The 20,939-nt window shown below is 48.2% G+C and overlaps 1 protein-coding gene and 1 pseudogene across 5 annotated transcripts in view; one reads left to right on the top strand and one right to left on the bottom strand.

Annotated features, from left to right (window-relative positions):
- Nucleotides 1-688: 688 nt before the first annotated feature.
- Nucleotides 689-20,939, bottom strand: part of LOC118541021 (phospholipase A and acyltransferase 3) — a 33,152-nt gene continuing 12,901 nt past the window's right edge. For 3 of the 5 annotated variants that reach the window (XM_036100426.2, XM_036100428.2, XM_036100427.2), the window contains exons 3-5: nt 14,614-14,716; nt 7,625-7,893; nt 689-963 (exon numbers count right to left, since the gene is read on the bottom strand). In XM_036100426.2, coding sequence (XP_035956319.1) covers nt 862-963; nt 7,625-7,893; nt 14,614-14,716 — 474 coding nt within the window. In that variant the 3' untranslated portion in view covers nt 689-861. Of the gene's footprint in view, nt 964-7,624; nt 7,894-14,613; nt 14,737-20,939 lie in introns of all 5 variants that reach the window. The other 2 variants (XM_078057879.1, XM_078057878.1) reach the window with 1 other exon arrangement.
- LOC118541020 (peroxiredoxin-1 pseudogene) lies at nt 11,279-11,956 on the top strand (annotated as a pseudogene).

Below are 20,939 nucleotides of genomic sequence, written 5' to 3'. Positions count from 1 at the left end.
AAGCCATAGCAGCAGAACTCAAGGGACCAGCCACGAAAGGTCTTGCCTCATCCCCAACCACCGCCCCACCCCAGTCATGGGGGCAGCCAAATGCGGGAGGGTCTGAGGTAACCCAGGCAGAGCTGTCTGGCCATGGGGAGCAGGGAGCTGAGGGGACACAGGAAGAGGGGCCACAGGAAGGGTGCGGGGTCTGAGACTTGGGGGTCCGCAAGCTAGCCCACGTGCAGAGGAAGCAGGTGGGCTGGGGGTGGAGAGATGAGGCTGAGGAAAGGCGTGGAGAGCAGAGGGAGTTAAGAAAGGATTTCACGAGATGGGCAAGAGCCTATACTGACTTTCCTCGTGGCAGACGTTTGCTTTGGTTTGTGTGGACTCCGCCGAACAACCACAGACTGCAGCTGTGGAGTCCGAGAAGCCGTGTCGGCTCTAGTCCCAGGCCGACGGTCTGAGTTGTCTGATGGGTCCTGCTCTTGCCCATCAGCCAGGCCTGCGTGTCTCCCTTGCTGCTCCCCTGTCTCCCCACAACCAGAAACACCCGTGACTTGAAATAGCTGGAGCCGGACTGGCTCCTGCAAGACAAAGAACACAGCCACAGACACAAAGGGAGAGAAGAGGGCTGAAGCCCAGGGCGCCACCGTGCGTGGCCAGGCCCAGAGCCCAGCTGCGCCCCAACACACTTCACACCAGCCAGTTCTTGCTGCGTCTCCTCCAGTAAAGTGCTCCCTTGTTGGGCTTTATTTTATTCTGTAAAAATAAGCCTTATTGTAAAACAGAGTGAAATCCACAGACCAAACCTCAAAACCTCTGGGGCAACCAGATCCCCTAAATGGATAAAGTCACTGCCGACGGGACAGGCACTTCAACTCATTGCTTCTGCCGCTTGTTTCTTGAGAACATGACTCCAATGAGGCCCATGGCTGCCAAGCCGGCTCCTGCGATGCCAGCCGCCACAATGGCGTCCCGGACCTGCGGGAGAACAGGGGAGGTCACAGTCCGTCGGGAATCCGAGGACGGGCTGTACACTCAACAAGAACATTCAGCTCAAGGAGACTCACGTGCCCCTTGGCCCACTTGACAAACTCAGGAGTCAACAAATATTGGCCGGGAAATGGGGAGAAGAGGACTGGGTGGGGAAAGAGCCTGGAGCCAGTAGGCCAGGGTTGTACATGGGCCCCAGGGCAACTCGATCCACTCTGCAGGTATTTAAAGCACCTAAATCCCCAGAGGGCGATTGTGGAAAGGACAAGAAGATGAAGGCAGGAGGGCTGAGATCCTGGCGGCCATCAGGGAGCCCTTGCAGCCAGTGTGAGGTGGCGCAGGAACGGCTCTCGAATGCTGACCATGTCACACCTGTGCCCCCCGGGAGAGCAAGGACCTCACGTGTGTCACTTGTCTTGTTCCTCGCTGCATCCCCCACACCTGGTTCTGCCAGGCACAGGGGTGCTCTTTACGAGTCCTTAAAGAAATGACCCAACTTGGAGTAGTAGTGATGCTCTACTTTAAATTATTAGTATTTCTGACTTGTATGGCTCATACTAGAAAAAAGAAGTGTTGCAAAAATAAGAGTAGATTTCAGGGTAAAAAGTGAACCCGTGTCAAATTTCACTCCCCCCTGAAACTTAGCCAAGAATAAAGTAAGGCATTTGTTTTAGGCGTAATTTCACAAGGACCCACAGAACTCTAAATTCTAAGGCAGCAGTGGGAAAAGTTGAGGATCAATCCGAATTATACAACAGGACCCTTGGGAAAGGTCAGTTATTGTCAACACCAAATAACTCTGGAAACAAGACAGAGAAAGAGCTTCAGCTAGGTCCCTGGAAACCCCTCCCCCCACCCACCCACAGCAGAAGTCCAAAAGTTTATTCTCTACAGAGGGTGAAACAGAAGACTTGGGGGCCTGGGATTTGAAAAACACGTGTGAGGATGCAGATATCATGCCAACAACGAGGGACTGAGAGACCACAAACAGGCTAACTGTGAGACTCTTGGCCCTCCTACCCGTTTCTACTCCCAGAACACTACCTACCACACGAGAGTCAGGAAAACTTTCCTGGGGAATCTAACCAGCCCAAGTGGAAACAAAAGATACTTGGGGCACCTGGCTGGCTCAGTCGGAGGAGTGTGTGATTCTTGATCTCGGGGTCATGAGTTCAAGCCCCTCATTGGGTATAGAGATTACTTAAATAAATAAATAAAACTTAAAAAAAAAAAAGAAAAGAAAAGATACCAACACTAAGGATTCCCAAACAAACTATCCACCTATATCAACCAGAAGTGAAACTCAAAGTCAACAAGCCACTTGTCCCTTCCCAGTTCACTCAAAGCTTCCATTCAGCAGCAAACCCCCCACCCTTAATCATGAGCATATGACCAAGATACCAGACATCTGAGGAAGACCTCTAAAACAGAAGACAGAGGGGCGCCTGGGTGGCTCAGTCGTTAAGCGTCTGCCTTCAGCTCAGGTCATGATCCCAGGGTCCTGGGATCAAGCCACGCATCGGGCTCCCTGCTCTGCAGGAAGCCTGCTTCTCCCTCCTCTACTCCCCCTGCTTGTGTTCCCTCTCTCACTGTGTCTCTCTCTGTCAAATAAATAAATAAAATCTTTAAAAATAAATAAATAAAACAGAAGACAGAGAGCAAAACAAACAAAAAACAATCAGAAGAAACAAAAATCGTATCTAGAAAACATCTTTTTAAAAATTATCAGCAGAGAATAAAAGAACATATTACATCCAATAAATAAGAACATGGTGCTATAGGGTGCCTGGGTGGCTCAGTCAGTTAAGCATCTGCCTTCAGGGTCATGGGATCGAGCCCCGAGCCCCGCGTTGGGCTCCCTGCTCATCGGAGAGCCTGCTTCTCCCTCTCCCTCTGCCGCCCCCACCCCCCGCTTCTGCTTTCTGTCTCTCTCTCAAATAAATAAATAAATTATTAAAAAAAAAAAAAGAACATGGGGGGCTGCCTGGGTGGCTCAGTCGTTAAGCGTCTGCCTTCGGCTCAGGTCATGATCTCAGGGTCCTGGGATCGAGCCCCACATCAGGCTCCCTGCTCAGCGGGGAGCCTGCTTCTCCCTCTCCCACTCCCCCTGCTGGTGTTCCCTCTCTCGCTGTGTCTCTCTCTGTCAAATAAATAAAATCTTTAAAAAAAAATTAAAATTAAAATTAAAAAAAAACATGGTACTATACAAAATAATAGACTATTGAGAGAATACAAACAATTCTTAGAAAATACAATGGAAATGACAGACTCAATAAAAAGTTTGAAAGATAAAGTTGAGGAAATCTCTCAGAAAAAAAAAATAGCAAAAAGATAAAGACACAGAAAACAGAAGCCAAAGGTTAAAAAATAGGGAATAATCCAGGCAGTCTGACATCTGAGTAATAGTAATTCCAGAAAGAGATAATACAGGAAACTCAGAGGAGAATCAAGAGTGAAATAATCCATGAAAATTAACAGGACTAAAGGACATATGTATTCAGATTGAAATGGTGCTCTGAGGCCCCTCTTAATGGATAAACGTAGACCCGCAACAAGGCACATTACTGTGAAATTCTAGAAAACTGGGTAAAGAAAAGATACTGCAACTGCTAGAGTAGGGGAGAAAAACAGAAGCAGAGGAAAGACCAGGAATTGGGATAACTTCAGATTTCTCCAAAGCAATGCTGGAAGCAAGAAGACAATGGAACATTGCCTCCAAAAGTCTAAAGTAAAGCAATTTCTAACCTAGAGTTCTCTACCCAAACTATCAAATCAAGTGGAAGGGTAAAATAAAAAATAAGTCAGAAATACAGGTTTTAAAAATGTATCTTCTATACATCCTTTTTTTCTTTTTTTTTTTTAAGATTTTATTTATTTATTTGACAGAGAGAGAGAGAGAGAGCACAAGCGGGGGAGTGGGAGAGGGAGAAGCAGGCTCCCCATGGAGCAGGGAGCCCAACACAGGGCTCAATTCCAGGACCCTGAGATCATGACCTGAGCTGAAGTCAGATGCTCAACCATCTGAGCCACCCAGGTGTCCACATACATCCTTTTTCAAGAAGCTGCTGAAGGAGGTTCCACCAGAACAAGGGAGTGAACCTAAAAAGAAGATGTGAGCTACAGAAGAGGGGCACTCCAGGGCAAGAGAGGATAGAAGGGAATATCTCGAGCGTGATGGGGAGGGGAGACTCCAGGGCAACAACTTAGTACCAACTGTAGACAGTAACTGGTAAGTAGAATATGGGCCCCCTGAAGATGTCCATGTCCTAATTCCAGGAACCTCTAAGTATATTGTGCTACATGGTTAAGGGAGAACTAAGGTTGTAGATGGAATTAGATTGCTAATCAAGTTATCTTAAAAAGGGGGAGATAATCCTGGATTATCTAGGTGGGCCCAGTGTCATCACAAATTTCCTTAAAAGATGGAAGAGGGAGGGGTGCCTGGGTAGCTCAGATGGTTAAGCATCTGCCTTCAGCTCAGGTCATGATCTCAGGGTCCTGGGATGGAGCCCCGCATCGAGCTCCCTGCTCATAGAGGAGTCTGCTTCTCCCTCTCCCTCTGCCTCTTCCCCAGCTCTCTCTCTCTCTCTCAAATAAATAAAATCTTTAAAAAATGTATAATATAAAATTATAGTGAGAGAATGGGGGAGGGGAGGGAATAATGGTTTAAACAGTTTAACCTTCACTTAGCATAAGAAGTCGTCAAAAGAGTATAGCTAAATTTTTTGAATAAAATGATTGTAGTGGGGTGCCTGGGTGGCTCAGTTGGATAAGCATCTGACTTCAGCTCAGGTCATGATCTCGGGGTCCTGGGATTGAGCCCCAGATTGGCCTCCCTGCTCAGCGGGGAGTCTGCTTCTCCCTCTCCCTCTGCCCCTCCCCCGCTTGTGCTTGCATGCGCTCTCTCTCTCTCTCTCTCAAATAAATAAATAAAATGTTTTTTTAAAAAAAGATGGTGGTATACACATATTGTTTAGAAATTCAGAAATAGGTAAATGCCAAGCTAAAAGAGAGAAGAGTGGCTGCCTGGTCAGACGGGGAGGAGTAGAGAGGGGTATTTCTTACAGGTCTTTGAGTACTGGTTATCTTTTCAACTTGTGTGCATGAATTACTTTGAAAATTTAAAAATTAAATTTTAAAAACTTTTCCAGAAAAAAACAACAAAGGACAAAGAAGCATGCCTAGTCAGCCCAGAAACCTGATATAAAACCTTTTTGCACCCGCTAACTTCAAATGCCAACAGCATGTCTACAAAACTTGAAAGGCAAGAAGATGATGAGGAAACCATCCCACAGGGGAGGCAAAGACTATGGGAGTTCTAGGAAGACAAGCAGGTGACGTCCTAGTAAACAGCCACAGGAAAACGTCACTGACGTATCACACACAATCGTGTGTAACACAGATCTAACAGAAGCAGGTGTTTGCTGATGTGATAGTTTGGCTTTGTGATGGGGCCACTGAGCGTGCGCACACACACACAGCTCAGGTTCATCCTTCACTTTGTTCCAAACATTCCCCTTACCTTTGACCTCTGATCTCCAATCTGATTTATCTCAAGTGCCTAAAAGTGCGCTCAGCAGAGCTATGGGTGGTTCAGACCAGGGCTCTGCCTGCCTCTAATAAGCTTTCAGGAATTAGATCTGGCATAGCTAGCGCTTCTTTTACCTCAGCGTTCAAGTACACTTGATGTACACAGCACTCTCCTTGGACGATTCGAGAACCTAACAGTCCACCTCTGAACGGAAACATGGTGGCCATAGACTTGAGCTCCAAAGGCATCAAGAGCTTCAGATTCAGTGCCAATAAAAAGCCTCCATGAGTGAGTGTTGAGGATGTGCTCTGAAGCTTAGAAAACATCCCAACACAGAAGTCTGTTGCCCTAATTTGCAGTCTGGCTACAAGGCCAGCATATCTGGTGGCCCTGTCCCCTGCCTCTTTCCCCGTCTCTGAGCCACAATGTCCTTACGGCCACCATTCCAACCCCTTCATGTTTCATCAGGTCCATCAGCAACACTGAAGGGAACAGAACTCAGTGGAAACAGTTCAGATCAGCAAGAAACAGCGAGAAAGTTCGGCCTCTTCCTATTTCCAGCACTATCTAGGCGCAACTCTGGGGGCACCAGCCCCTGTGACAATGCAAAGGGAGAGTTGGCTCTCATAGCCACTGTCCCCAATGAAGGCACGATGCCCCAAATCAGCAAAACTGTACTTTTTCCCACATGAGGGCACGAAAGAGTGTAACGAAGAGGGATCAAGAAATCTCCCCTACGAACCAAGCCAGGCATTAAGCAGAATCAAGAACAAGCAAAGAAAAAGATTTTTAATCATCGTTTTATGCCAAGAAGTCCAGTGAAGACCATGGACCCCAAATCCCGGGAATAAAAAGGATGAAAATACGAACTTTGTACCCAAAACTCACACCCTTACCTGACACGGTCGGCATTGCCTTTGCTCTCCTAAGCGCAGAGCTTGTGGCTGCCAAAACCCCTAATGACCATTATAGAGAAGAATTTGGATGTTTTCAATGGTTAAAAATATAAACATCTTGGCGCTGCCCATAAATGTGCCCTACATGGCTGTGTGCGGTGTCAGGAAACATGCTGGTGTCACTTACAGCACACGGTACCCAGAACTGAGATTCCTAGCGGCCAGAAGCCATATGACAAGGTTTGGATGAAGCTACAGACCTGAGGTCTGACTGCGAGAGTCAGTCTCTAACCTTCCTGTTAGAGGTCATCAGGCGTGGTTTTGTGGCAGCAGTGGTTCTGGGGGGAACCGGCACGAAAGCTCTTGTCCCCAGCGTTTTCCCTGCTAAACGATCTGTCAGGGTGGGAGGAACAGTCTGCAGATAATGGAGGAGGAACAATGTGGCCCCAGTTCTTTACAGAACCTCATAGAGTGAGAACACATGAGGCAGCAGCTTCATACAAAACGTACTTTGTCAAGGAAATCAACAATTGCCTCACTGTGAGCATGCTCGGTACAGAGGCAAAGAGTATAATCAAATACAAGACAGAGGGCCCTGGTTAGTCCTGAGAGTGCACATTTTAAGGGCGGGGGGAACACGACCCGCCCCAGAGTCAGCACTACGTTCAGACGTCACTGCGGCTGATTTCCTGGTGGCCGGGCTGCTGGGTGAGCCCAGCCTCGGCGCTGAATTACAGGAGCTCTGATCACGGGAAGGGCCCCTGGTGTGCAGCACAGGTCTTAAAGCAGAAGATCACGAAAGAGAAAAACTGTCCCTCATTAGAAATGCTAAGAAAGCTGCCTTTTTTTTTTTTTAACGTGGACAAACAGAAATTCTATGAGACCACAGAAAATGAGCTGTCTACGCTACGCAGCGTTAAAACCTCAGAGCTGTTTCCGGGAAAAGGAAACTTCTCGTGTGCTTTCTTCACCTTGAGCAATGTTTAAGTCGGTAAAAGACAAACGGTTATTCAGAACACAGGATTCTTCCCTGGCGGTGACTCAGATCGCGGGCCATGGCGCACAACCGTGCTGGTCCATGGCGCCGACCTGCCCGTCTCCACACCCTCGTCCCCACCCCGAGTGTGACATCCGTTTGTCTTCTAGGGGCCTGATGCCCAGCCACCGCCAGCAGACGGAACGGTCTGGTTCCTGGGGATGGGGACACAGGCTGAGGACGCACCTGGTCACTGCGGGGGACTCCATAGCGCAGCTCGTTCACAAAGTGCTCACAGTTCTCACAGGGCAACGAATAGGGCAACTCCTGCCCCACCAGGCCCTCCGCCCGTTGGACGATTTTGCTGGGAGGCAGCGGTGAGTACTTGTCGTCGTGTTTGTTATTGACCTGGTACTTGTCTCTCCCCACCACATCATACAGCAGTTCCTTCTTCACTATGGCCTTCTCAGTCAGGGTGGACATGATGCTGGCCACACCAGCTCCCGCGACTTCGCCTAAGGAGCCACAAAGAGGAAACAGAGGGATTGGTCCTGGGGAGGCCCATCGGGGTCCATCCACAGGCCCCGGGCAACCACCCACAAGAGCATGAGCAGAAGGGAAGGGAAAAGGGAGCAGGGTCAGACACATGCTGTGTGGCTTTGGAGAAGGTGCTTGTGGTCTCTGGGCCCTGGCTTCCTTATCTGAAAGGAGGACTGGTGAGGTTTCTAGAGAAGCTGGCCTTCTACACCTGTGGCTCCCCAGTGGCCCTCTTGGTTATGCAAATATGGGCCCTGAGCACACCCTTCTCCCTGGGGGAACAGATTATGAACCTTTTGTGATTCCATCAAGGCTACACTCCCTTGACAAATACAAAGCAGATTACTGCAGAAAGGGTGGACGGATGGCTAGTTTCTACCCTTCTTGGAGCAAAGGGACCAAAACCCCACAGCAACTCCTCGAGATGCATTGCCAGGGAGACCCAGTAGGTACACCGGCACAGCCCTGGCTGAGATGAGGGGCTGGAAGGAGCAACAAAGCTCCAGAAATTAAACTGCCTATGGGATATTACTCAGCCATAAAATAAGATCTTGCCTTGCAACAACATGGACGGACCTACAGGGTGTGATGCTGAGCAAAATAAGTCAGACAGAGAAAGACAAATACCATATGATTTCACTGGTATGCGGAATCTCAAAAACAGAACAAATGACTAAAGAAATAAACAAAGAGCAGAAACAGGCCTGTAAGACAGAGAATGAACGGGTGATCACCAGAGGGGAAGGAGAGGGGAGATGGGCAAAATGGGTGAAGGGGAGTGGGAGGAACAGGCTCCCAGTTACAGCATCAGTAAGTCACGATGATAAAGGGCCCAGCACAGGGAATAGAGTCAACGGTGTTGTACTAGCCTTGTACGGGGACAGATGGTGGCTACACTTGTGGTGAGCATAGCGTGCCGTATAGACCTGTCCAGTCACTACCGTGTACACCTGAAACTAATGGAACATCGTGTGTCAACTACACTTCAAGTAAAAAATAGAAAACTCAAAGAAAGGGAGTCAATACAAGGACCAGGATGGTGGGCAGGGGAGGCTGACGTCAGCACAAGACTGGGCAGCTCCCCAAGGCAGCCAACCTACACAGTTGGGGATGATGGCCGAAAAAGTGGGTGTGCACCAAAGAGGTGGGCCCCAGAGAGACCCACTATCCCTCAAAGAGCCTCGGTGGCCCTGCTGGGATGGGATCTCCAAGGCCCTTCCCCGTAGGGGAGGCATCCTGTTAGGCGGGGCAGGGACAGTCTTCCACATGACACCATGTGACAGTAACAAGCAATGGCAGGAGGGGCTGATCAGATTCCAGGTCTTTCCAAAGAGGACTAACTCCCTTTGCCCTGAGTAGATAGATTCCTGAGATTTTTAGAAGACCAGGGGAGTTCAGACTTGCTACCAATGGGGCAGGAGATGTTTGAGGGAGCCATTGGAGTAAAGAAAAGAGTGGGTACCATGCGGAGCTCTGAGTTTGTGGAGAGGGTCAGCATGGGAATGGGACCAGGTGAGTTTCAGCGCCCAGGCAGGGAGGGTGGCAGGGCTGAGACGGGGGTGAGGTAAGCAGGGTGCCTACAGCACAAAACTTAAGGAGGCTCCAACTCTCAGGGCCAGGCATGTACAGAGTCAACCGGTAAGAGTGAGGCTTCCTTAAGCTTTGCGCTGTGGGTGCCACTCTGGTGGGTGGTACAATAGGGCTGACGATCAGAAACTCTGGGTTTGGATTCTGGCTGCATCACTGAGTGGTCCTGACACACCACTTAACCTTGCTGAGCCAACACTGGGCAAGTCCCCAAATACATACCAAAATTGATACACAAACATGTATCAATAGTCATTTAAAGCTCCTTTTAAAAAATTCTTTCCATTTTTAAAGTTAGTCCATTAAAGAAAATATTAGTTCAACAATCAGAGAAAGGGCATGTAGGTAGGGTACACATTTCATAAGTGAGTTTTGGGAAATGTCAGACTAGGCAGTGTAGCATCATGGGAAAAGGCACAGAGTCAAGAGACAGCCAGAGTTCGAGTCCCACCTCCACCCCTTACCTGCCCTGTGACTTTGGCCAAGGTGCTTAAACTTCTGTGAATCCCCAATTCCTTGTAGAGCAGGGACAATAACAGCCCTACCTGTCCCCACAGCACCGTGACAGGGGGAGGGGCTGCCAGGATTACAGAAGCTGGCCACGTAAGGTGGCTTCTCCGGTACCTGGCACAGGGTGAGTGCCCAGCAAGTGTCATCTCTCATCATCAGAGTTCTTCCCCAAGCTTCTTTCCAACTCTAATCTCTACCATTTTCTGAGTAGCATGAGGTCAGTCCTGACCTATCTGGCAAGGTTCCTACGAAGCTCTAGTGAGAAGATGCATGTGGAAGCATCTTTTCCCTTTAAGGAGCATCCCCTGCCCAATGACTGTGGCACACCTGTCCCCAGGACCCCTGCCATGCCCTCCCCTGCCTCCTGTCCACCAGGTACATCCTCAGTGCAGTCAGTCAACGCTGCGGCCCGGCTGTGTGGGGCCTTGTCCAAGGTGCTGGAGGCCGCGGCATGAACTACAGGGCACCTGCCCTCAGGTAGCTCACATTCCAGTGAGAGGACCCACCCTGACAATGAACAAATAGACAAAATCGAGTACTTCCGGGTAGTGAAAGTGCTACGGATTAGATTAAGTGAAATATTACAGAAGGGGGTGACTTGGGGAGGCCCAGCATGAGAAGGGCCACCCCAGGGAATGGGCATTGAGAGGAGTCTGGAATGATGGAAAGGAGGCAGCTGTGCTGAGATCCAGGGAAGACCATCGCATGCAGAAGGAAGGGCAAGACAAGGGCCTTGGGAAGGAAGAGTATGGCATGCTCCAGAGGCTGTAGAAGGCCAATGTGGCTGACGTCGAGAGACCCAGGAGGACAGGAGAGAAAGATCCGGGTCAGAGAGGCAGGCAGAGGCCAGACCACACCAGGCCCCATGGGCCACTGCACAGACTTGGAAGCTCATTCTATGTGTGATAGAAAAGCCAATCAAGAATTTTAAGGGACGGGGCACCTGGGTGGCTCAGTCGTTGGGCATCTGCCTTCAGCTCGGGTCGTGATCCCAGGGTCGTGATCCCAGGGTCATGATCCCAGCCCGCATCGGGCTCCCTACTCAGAGGGAAGCCTGCTTCTCTCTGTCCCATTCCCCCTGCTTGTGTTCCCTCTCTCGCTGTGTCTCTCTCTGTCAAATAAATAAATAAAATCTTTTAAAAAAAAAAAAGAATTTTAAGGGACATCTTCTTCCTGACTGGTCTTTGGTGAGTTCTGTCTCAGAGCTGGTGAGAAGCACCCCCACACCCTGGTCATTGCCTTTTCCTCATCCCCCCAGGGACCTGTCCTACTTAACTTGGGGTGCTGTGATGGGGAGGTGGCCGGGGGAGGTCTGGCTCTCAAGAGTGATTAGGTGCCAACAGCAAGATGTCTTCAAGAAATGCCAAAACTGGGTACCCTTACCCCAACTTCAAAGCCACGGCCATTACTCCAGATGGCCAGTTCAAAGGCATCAACCTCCCTGACTACAAAGGAAAATACGTTGTGTTCTTCTACCCTCTTAACTTTTCCTTTGTGTGCCCCATGGAGATCATTGCTTTCAGTGACAGGCAGAAGAATTTAAGAAACTCAACTGCCAAGTGGTTGGTGCTTCTGTGGATTCTCATTTCTGTCACCTGGCATGGATCAACACACCCAAGAAACAAGGAGGAATGGGACCCATGAACATTCCCCTGGTATCAGACCCTACGCGTACATTGCTCAGGACTATGGAGCCTTAAAGGCTGATGAAGGCATCTCGTTCAAGGGCTTCTTTATTATTGATGATACAGATTTCCTTTGGCAGATGACAAAGGATGACCCCCAACCCCCGTCGGCCACTCTGTGGGTGAGACTCTGAGACTACTTCAGGCCTTCCAGTTTACTGACAAGCATGGGGAAGTGCCCCCCGCTGGTTGGAAGCCTGGCAGTGATACCATCAAGCTTGCCGTGCAGAGCAAAGAATACTTCTCTAAGCAGAAGTGAGCGCCGGGCCATTTTAGGGCCAGGCTGCAGTGGGTGGCCATGAAAACAAAATCTCTTTTGTACTACTGTCATGCTGAAAACACAAGACTTTAGATTCAGTGCAGATGTGGTATGGGACAGGACAGGCCTCTCCTGCAGGGGCTGGGGAGGCCAGCCTTTCTTCCTCTGGAGAGAATGGCCTGAGCCATGCTGTGGGGCAGGTCAACTGATGTGGCCAGTAGTGGGACATCACTTTTGATCTTTTGTGGTTTCTATTAAATTTGAACTGAGGGGAAAAAAAAGAGAATTTTAGGGAGAGAAGTAACATAATCCGATTCATACTTTAGAATGATCGTGCTGGCTGCCCAGGAAAGGAGGGACTGACCACAAGTGGGCAAGAGGCAGAGAGACCAGCCGCAAGCTGCAGGAGCTTCAGATGGGCATGAAAGTGCAGACGGTGAGAAGTGATCAGACCCGGAGCCTCTCTTGGAGAGAGAGGCAACCAGATTTCCCATTGCATTAGATACAGGGTGAAAAGGATTGAGGATGATACCTAGATTTTTGCCTCCAGCAGCTGGATAGTGTCATCCACTGAAGCCTTTCTTTCAGGGCATGTCAAGTTCAATGTGCCGACTGGACACCCACATGGAGATGCCAAGTAGTCAAGAGGTTATACAAGTCTGAAGCTGAGTGGGGAGGTCTATGCTGAGGGGGGGCTTAGGAAACATCCACCGATGGAAAGTATTGGAAGCCAGGGGCCCGATGAGGTCACCTGGCAAGAGTAAGGATGAGGGATATGGGATAGGAGGAAGAGGAGCCCACACAGGAGACCAAGAAGGAAGGCCCAGTGAGAGAGGAAGAAAGACAGGTGCCAGATGAAGATCAGAGAGAGGTCACTCGTGTCAAATGCTACAGAGAAGCCAAATAAGCCTTGACCAGAAAATTAATCATTGGCTTTGTCAAGATGTGGAAGGTCTAGGGGAGCCTAGGTGGCTCAGTCATTAAGCGTCTGTCTTCGGCTCAGGTCATGATCCCAGTGTCTGTAGAAGGTCTAGGGGAGCCTAGGTGGCTCAGTCATTAAGCATCTGTCTTCGGCTCAGGTCATGATCCTGGGATCGAGCCCCATATCGGGCTCCCTGCTCCATGGGAAGCCTGCTTCTCCCTCTCCCATTCCCCCTGCTTGTGTTCCCTCTCTTGCTGTGTCTCTCTCTGTCAAATAAATAAATAAAATCTTAAAAAAAAAAAAAACAAAAAGACAAGAAAAAAAATGTGGAAGTACTTTCAGTAGCCTTGATAAGCGCTCCTTTGGGAGGGGGCTGAAAAAGAGAGCCTGGTTGAGGGAACCGAAGACAGAATGGCAAGAGGAAGCGCTGAGGGCCATGGTGGATGATCGAAGATTCGCTCTACAGGGAATTAGCTAGAGAAGACGTGAGGTCAAGGGGGTGTTCGTTCATTTTATCAACAGGAGGTATTACAGTGTTTTCTATGCCAGTCAGAATAATCTAGCAGAGAGGGGGACCATGATAATACAGGAGGTGAGGAATTTGAGGAGCAAAGTGCTCACGAAATTAAGAGTGGGGGTCTAGGACCCACACACAGAGGCTGGCTTTTTAGACGGGGCATGTTTTGCATCTTAACTGAAGAAAAGGCAGACTAGGTGGGTGCAGATGTTGGTGGTTTGGTTCATCAGGGCTGGGGAAGGTGCCATATACTCTGGTTCCTTCTGATTCCTCCGTAAGTACACGGTGAGGCCATTAGTTAGAGGTGAAGGGGTGGGCAAAGGACGTGTCCAAGAATGTCCACAGCTACTGTATTCTCAGCAGCCAAACATGGGAACCAATCCAATGTCCATCAGTAGAAGCATGGATAACAAGCTGAGGCATTTTCATAGAACAGAAAACACACAGAATGAAAAAGAACTCCTCCTACTGCTCACAAACCGATGGCTCTCACGGGCAAGGGAAGAAGCCAGACACAAAAAAAGCCCAGACTATGCGGCTCCTCCCACACGAAGGTCTAGAACGGGCAAAACTAATTTACAGCAAGAGAAGCTAGAAGAGTAGTTGTCTCTAGGGAAGAGGAGAGGAGGCTGAAGAGGCCTGAGGGGGCCTCGTAGGGTGGTGGAAATGTTCTAGATCTTGATGTGGGTCACTGTCACATGGAGACTTTTTTTTTAATTCCCTGATTATACACTTTACTACAGGTGTGCACTTTACCATATTTATGTTATACCTCAGTTTAAGTAACAAGTTTCAGAAAAGGGATGGGGGAAGTCTCACAACGATTCTCCTAGTGAAGCACTCTTAGCCTCAGTTTTACAGATGATGGAAACCAAGACTAGAGAGTAGAAACTAGATTCGTCACCAAGCCTTCTGCCCGAAAGCCCATGCTCTCTCAGGGAGTTTTACACTGAAGAGGTGAATGTGTTTTATAAACACCCACAGTATTTAAAACCATAAAAACAGAGCCATCCCCTTGGAAGCCCACCTCAACCCCTGTAGGGAACCCCTAGGGTTCCAAGGAGTAGAGTTTGAAAACCATTGCCCCACACCAACCTGCCTGAGGAACCAACCACCGGTCAGGGATCAATGAGAGAGCTGGGCTCCCCTGTTACCCACAGCTGCCCCATCTCCCTCTCCTCCCAGCCCCAGCACAGCAGAGGCCCTCGGCACCCTTACTTGGGGGAGCCAGGTGGACCACGTATCCATCGCCAACGTAGATGGCCCAGTGTCTGTAGAAAGGGCGGAAAATCTCAATCAGGTCTCCAACTTTGGGCTCTGGCTGCAAAACCAAGAACAAGGCTGTTAGAGGTGATACAAGTGAGACCTTGGAACCAGGTGGCAGAGACTGGGGTCCCTTGCCAGAGGCTGTCAAATTGGGAGGGTGTCTCCCAGACATTCCCCAACCTGGCCTAGGGCCTGACCAAGAATTGGCATGTCTCTGGCCATAATGTCCTCCTGGCTGATCATCCTGATGATGAGTGGCTCTGTGTGTGTGTGTGTGTGTGTGTGTGTGTGTGTGAGAGTATGTGAATAAAGGAAAATTCTTTCTCCTGTAAACTGTACTCACACCTACACTTCTGACACCAGATATGTGGTTTTTCCACACCAAGCAATCCAGTCCTCAGTGGAAATGGACTGGATATCCTGCAGTTTATCTCAGTTCTGACACTAACTGCCCGGAGCTAACGCAGACCCCAAGGGTGAAGGGCTCAATCCCACCAGACTTTCCCCCCAAATTCATCCCCAGCGGCCAGCCACACGTCCAGATTGTCCCCTGAGCTTCTGACTCCGCTAGCTATAAAATAGGGGTTTCCATAACCCCCTCCTCAGGTTCTATAATTTGCCAGAATGGCTCACAGAACTCAGGAAAACAGTTTACTTCCTAGATTACCAGTTACAAAGAATTCAACTCAGGAACAGCCAGATGGCAGACAGGCGGGGGAGGGGCAGAGCAGCCACGTCCTCTCCAGAGGCCAGTGTCCCAGCACCTCCGCGTGTTCAGCCCAGAAGCTCCCCAACCCCTTTCAGTTTTTACCGAGGTTCCCTCCCACAGGCAGGACGGATTAAATCATTGGTCCTAATGAGTAACACCCTCCAGCCTCTCTCCCCGCCCAGGAGGTTGGAGGCGGGGCTGAAATTTCCAGCCCTCTAATCAGGTGGGTTCCTCATCACCTCATTAGCATAAACTCAGGTGGGCATGAAAGGGGCTTATGATGAATAACAAAAGACTCGTCTCTCCTATCACTCAGGACATTACAAGGGTTGTAGAAGCCCAGTGCAGGGAATTGGGAACAAAGACCAAAACTGTATTTCTTATTGCCTCACAAGGAGTGTGCGTAGGGGTGAGTGTCTATGTGTGTGCGGGGAAGTGGGGGGAGCGGCTCGGAGCCCTGCCCTACTGGGGAACGGGGAGAGTGGAGCAGAGCGGGAGACAACTTCGAGAGGTTCAAGATCACTTCCATTCAGCATTGTTGAGGCACCGACCCCAGACACCGTGCTAAGTGCTGGGGACGGGGCATTCGATTTGGACCAGAATCAGGGGTGACAAGCTTCTCTGGTCCAAGCCAGTCTTAAATCTCTTTAATGAGCGAGGAAACTAGCCTTTTAGAGCACCTAGAGAAGGATCCCCTCTGTTCTTTGGCTGAGTCTTCAGCGAGTGAAGACTCTAGGGAGGGGGCTCTGACCTGTGCCTCTCATGGGCAGACCTGTAGGGATTTGCCCACATCCCACCGCCAAGCCCCCGGGGACCTGACTGAGAGATTCCATCAAGGAGGTGATGGGGAGGACTCACCCCTGCGTGGCCTCCCTTGGGACAAAAACAAAGGACATTAGGAAGAACCAATCACAAACTCCAGGAGGCCTATGAAGCAAGGTCAATGGTAGTTCATTTCTATTTATACAAACATTAAAACTGCAAATACGTATTACATATGGCAGGAAAAAAATCTTTTCACAAAAATGTTATGGATAAATCATGTTCTCTTATGCAGTGATTGTAATTAGTCTGCCAAAAAGAAGGCACCCAGACCTTACTGAGAACCTATTTCAGAACAATGGACAATGGTTGCAATTTATGAATCCCACTTGTTTTCCAGAATAAAAGAAAAAAATACATATTGTTTGGTAAGAATTAGGAAGCCTTGAGAAATCCCCCCAAAGGGAATTTAACTGGGGGGGGGGGAGGGCGTTCTCCACGAATAAACAAGGACATAAAGACGAGGCAGGGATCCAGCCCTCCGGAAGGCTACCGATTAAACAGGAGACAGTGTGAATGTCAGTAATACGATGTCAAGTAATGAGCAGTCAGTGGGTACACGGACCCAAGGAGCTCACTGTGTTCCAGACCAATACCAAGGAAAGGTGGCCTACACATAGAAAGATGCCTGACGGGGCACCTGGGTGGCTCAGTCGCTAAGCGTCTGCCTTCGGCTCAGGTCATGGTCCCAGGGTCCTGGGATCGAGCCCCACATCGGGCTCCCTGCTCCGCGGGAAGCCTGCTTCTCCCTCTCCCACTCCCCCTGCTTCTGTTCCCTCTCTCGCTGTGTCTCTCTCTGTCATATAAATAAAATCTTAAAAAAAAAAAGTTTAAAAAAATTAAATTAAAAAAAAAGAAAAATGCCTGAAAAAAATGGCAAAAATATCTACAAAGAAATTCAAACCTTATCACCATAAACATCACAAGATAATGAAGCAGCAAATGCATGGTACTGAGTAGAAGTCATACCCAAAAAGTAACGCAATTGTAGTAACCCATTTATGTCCCATCCCAGAAAAGGCATCACTGTAGGACAGAAAGTGATCAGTGATTGCCAGGGGCTGGGAGTGAGGAGAGGGGCTGACAACAAAGGGGCAGGAGGGAACTGGGGGGCAACTAAACTTTCCCTACTGTTCTGTGTCTGACGGTGGTGACAGTTATACAATTGTATGTGTTGATGAAAACTCATAGGAACAAACATTAACGGGGTGCCTGGCTGGCTCAGTCGGTGGAGTGAGCAACTCTTGATTTCAGGGTCGTGAGTTCAAGCCCCATGCTGGGTGTAGAGATTGGTAAAACAAATATAAACTTTTTAAAAAATTAAATTATGTTTTAAAAAAGAACACTAAAAGGAATTTTAGACCTCAGTTTTTTTAAACACAACATTTTTTTAATGTATTTAAATTTTTTTTTTTAAGATTTTATTTATTTGACAAAGAGAGAGAGTTAGTGAGAGCAGGAACACAAGTGGGGGAGTGGGAGAGGGAGAAGCAGGCTTCCCGCCGAGCAGGGAGCCCCATGCGGGGCTCGATCCCAGGACCCTGGGATCATGACCCGAGCCGAAGGCAGACGCTCAACGACTGAGCCACCCAGGCGGCCCTTAAATTTTTTTTAATTTTGGGGTACCTGGGTGGCTCAGTTGGTTAAGCGTCTGCCTTAAAGTCGGGTCATAATCTCAGGGTCTTGGGATCTGCCCTGCCGCTGCCGTGAGACTCCCTGCTCGGCGAGGAGCCTGCTTCTCTCTCTCTCTCTCTGCCTCTCCCCCCACTGCTCATGCGCTCTCTCTCTCTCTCTCACTCTCTCTCTCGCTCTCAAATAAATAAAATCTTTAAAGATATTTGAGAGCGAGAGAGAGAGAGCACAAGCAGCGGGAGAGGGAGAAGCTGGCTCCCCGCTGAGCAGGGAGTCCGATGTGGGACTCGATCCCAGGACCCTGGGATCACGACCTGAGCCCAAGGCAGACGCTTAACGACTGAGCCACCCAGGCGCCCCTAAAAATTTTTTATTTTAATGGCTATCTATAGTTTGAAAGGAAAAGGTTTTTTTTAACTTTTTTTTTTGATGTAGTGATCCAGGATTTACTGTTTGCATGTAACACCCAGTGCTCCATGTAGTACATGCCCTCTTTAGTACCCATCACCAGGCTAACCCTTCCCCTCACCCCCTCCCCTCTAGAACCCTCAGTTCATTTCTCAGAGTCCACAGTCTCTCATGGTTCTTCTCCCCCTCCGATTTCCCCCCCTTCATTTTTCCCTTCCTACTATCTTCTTTTTTTTTTTTTTTAACATATAATGTATTATTTGTTTCAGGGGTAAAGGTCTGTGATTCATCAGTCTTACACAATTCACAGTGCTCACCATAGCACATACCCTCCCCAATGTCTATCACCCAGCCACCCCATCCCTCCCACCCCCCACCACTGCAGCAACCCTCAGTTTGTTTCCTGAGATTAAGAATTCCTCATATCGGGGCACCTGGGTGGCTCAACCATTAAACGTCTGCCTTCGGCTCAGGTCATGATCCCAGGGTCTTGGGATCGAGCCCTGCATCGGGCTCCCTGCTCAAGTGGGGAGTCTGCTTCTCCCTCTCCCACTCCCCCTCCTTGTGTTCCCTGTCTCTCTCTGTCAAATAAATAAAATCTTAAAAAAAAAAAAAAGAATTCCTCATATCAGTGAGATCATATGATACATGTCTTTCTCTGATTGACTTATTTCACTTAGCATAATACCCTCTAGTTCCAGAAAGGAAAAAAGTTTTGATTTTTAAAATACACAATCAAATTGCCTGCCCCTTGTAAGGGCAAAGGTACCTATTTCCAAATATGCACAAGTTCAAAAGATAATACCACTCAAGGACACTTTTTTAAAATGAAATGAAAAGGGGCGCCTGGGTGGCTCAGATGGTTAAGCCTCTGCCTTCAGCTCAGGTCATGATCTCCAGGTCCTGGGATCCAGCCAACGTTTGGCTTCCAGCTCAGCAGGGAGTCTGTCTCTGCCCCTCCCGCTGCTTCTCCCCCACTGCTCGTGCTCTCTGTCTCTCTCTCTCTCTCTCAAATGAATAAATAAAATCTTAAAAAAAAAAAATGAAGTGAAAGGTGGTAGACTCATCTGGGGAGCCCCGCCCACGAGTTTCTAACTAGTGCAAGGACTCGATTTTCACATAGCAACAGCGATAATCTTTTAGAGACGGAGCTAAGTTGAAAAATGAGAATGAGCTCTGCAATGCAACACCATTTATATCAATTAAAGATACACACGCGCAAACCAATGATACACATCTTATAAGAACCATACCTGAAAACATCATTTTAAAAAAACCAACAAGAACAAGAACAGAAGCATATGGACTAAAGAACACACATTAAACACATCACGGTGCTGGCCCCTGGGAAGATGGAGGAAGGCATGATGATACAAAGGGACCAAAAAAAAAAACAAAACAAAACCAAAAACCCGCAAGAGAGGGGGTCTTGTAGGGACCAGTGAGGACAGGGTGTCATGAACTGAGAATATGAATGACGTCACCCTCTATCATAAAATCCAACTAGAGAAACAATAACTTAATGATACACGTGAGCCAACTCAACTGAATCAAAGTGAAGAACTCAAGGAACCAGGTTATAAAATTAGAAGTATGAGAACTGCAGCCCAGGAGCCAAATTGGTGCCTCTGCTTATTTTTGTATGCAAGCTAAGAATGGTTTTTTACATTTTGAAAATGGTTGGGGGAAGTCAAAAGAGGAAGGATGATCTGTGACACATGAAATTTTATGAAATTCAAACTTCAGCGTCCACAAAGCTTTATTGGCACACGGCCACACCCCATTCATTTACATCTTGTCCTGGGCTGCTTTCTCTCTACAGCAGGTGAGTTGAGGAGTTGTAATGGAGACCGTGTGACCTGCAAACCCTAAAATCTTCCGCTGTCTGGCCCTTTACAGAAAAAGCTTGCCAGGTCCTGCTATAAAAGGATGGACTGTGATGCCTCCGTTACTCAGCTTGATCCACAGTCCCAGGGATTCATTGCCAGGTGGTTCTTCCTCTAGGAAGAAGGGGGCCAGCAGGAGGCTCCAGGAGGAGAGTTCCCTCTCCAGGGCAGGGCTCAGGGGATCCCCAGCCCGCACAGTAACCAGGCCTCAACTACGCAACTTGGAACGCAGGCGCTAACAATGGCAAAGCTGAGACTCTGTGCCCATGGGATTTCAGAACAAAAGGCCTTTATCCTTTCCACAAAAGCAGGGTTACAAAGAACTGCATAACAACCATTTTCCTTAGCAAGCAAACTGAGGAACAATTTCTGGCCTCCAAAATTATCGGAAAAACAACCTAAATAACCATTTATAAGAACCGATTAAATAAATTATCCTGCATCCATATGTACATACATTCATAGAGCCGTTAGAGAAAACAAGGTGGATTTATGTGAGCAGACGCGGAACTGGTTGGAAAAAGCACGTTGAAAAACATTATTATCCCATTTTTGCTTAAAATACATTTTAAAAAATTAAAATAAAATACATTTTTTCTACATTTATAAGCAAAATGTACTATGCACTATGTATGATCTGAGGAAAATACACCAAATTGTTGTATATTATATACAGTGGGGGTTTGGGATTCAGACTCTTACATTTTATCTTATTTCTTTTTTTTACTAATATGAGTTACTTCTATAATAAAAATTTTTAAGCTTTTTAGATGGAGAAAAAAAGTCCCTTGTGTTGATGAGCTTGAAGTTTTTTATCTTGT

Source organism: Halichoerus grypus, chromosome 11, assembly GCF_964656455.1.
Source record: "Halichoerus grypus chromosome 11, mHalGry1.hap1.1, whole genome shotgun sequence".
NCBI classification, from domain to species: domain Eukaryota; kingdom Metazoa; phylum Chordata; class Mammalia; order Carnivora; family Phocidae; genus Halichoerus; species Halichoerus grypus.
The sequence above is the reverse complement of the archived record's forward strand: the minus strand, read 5'-3'. Positions and strand labels throughout refer to the sequence as shown.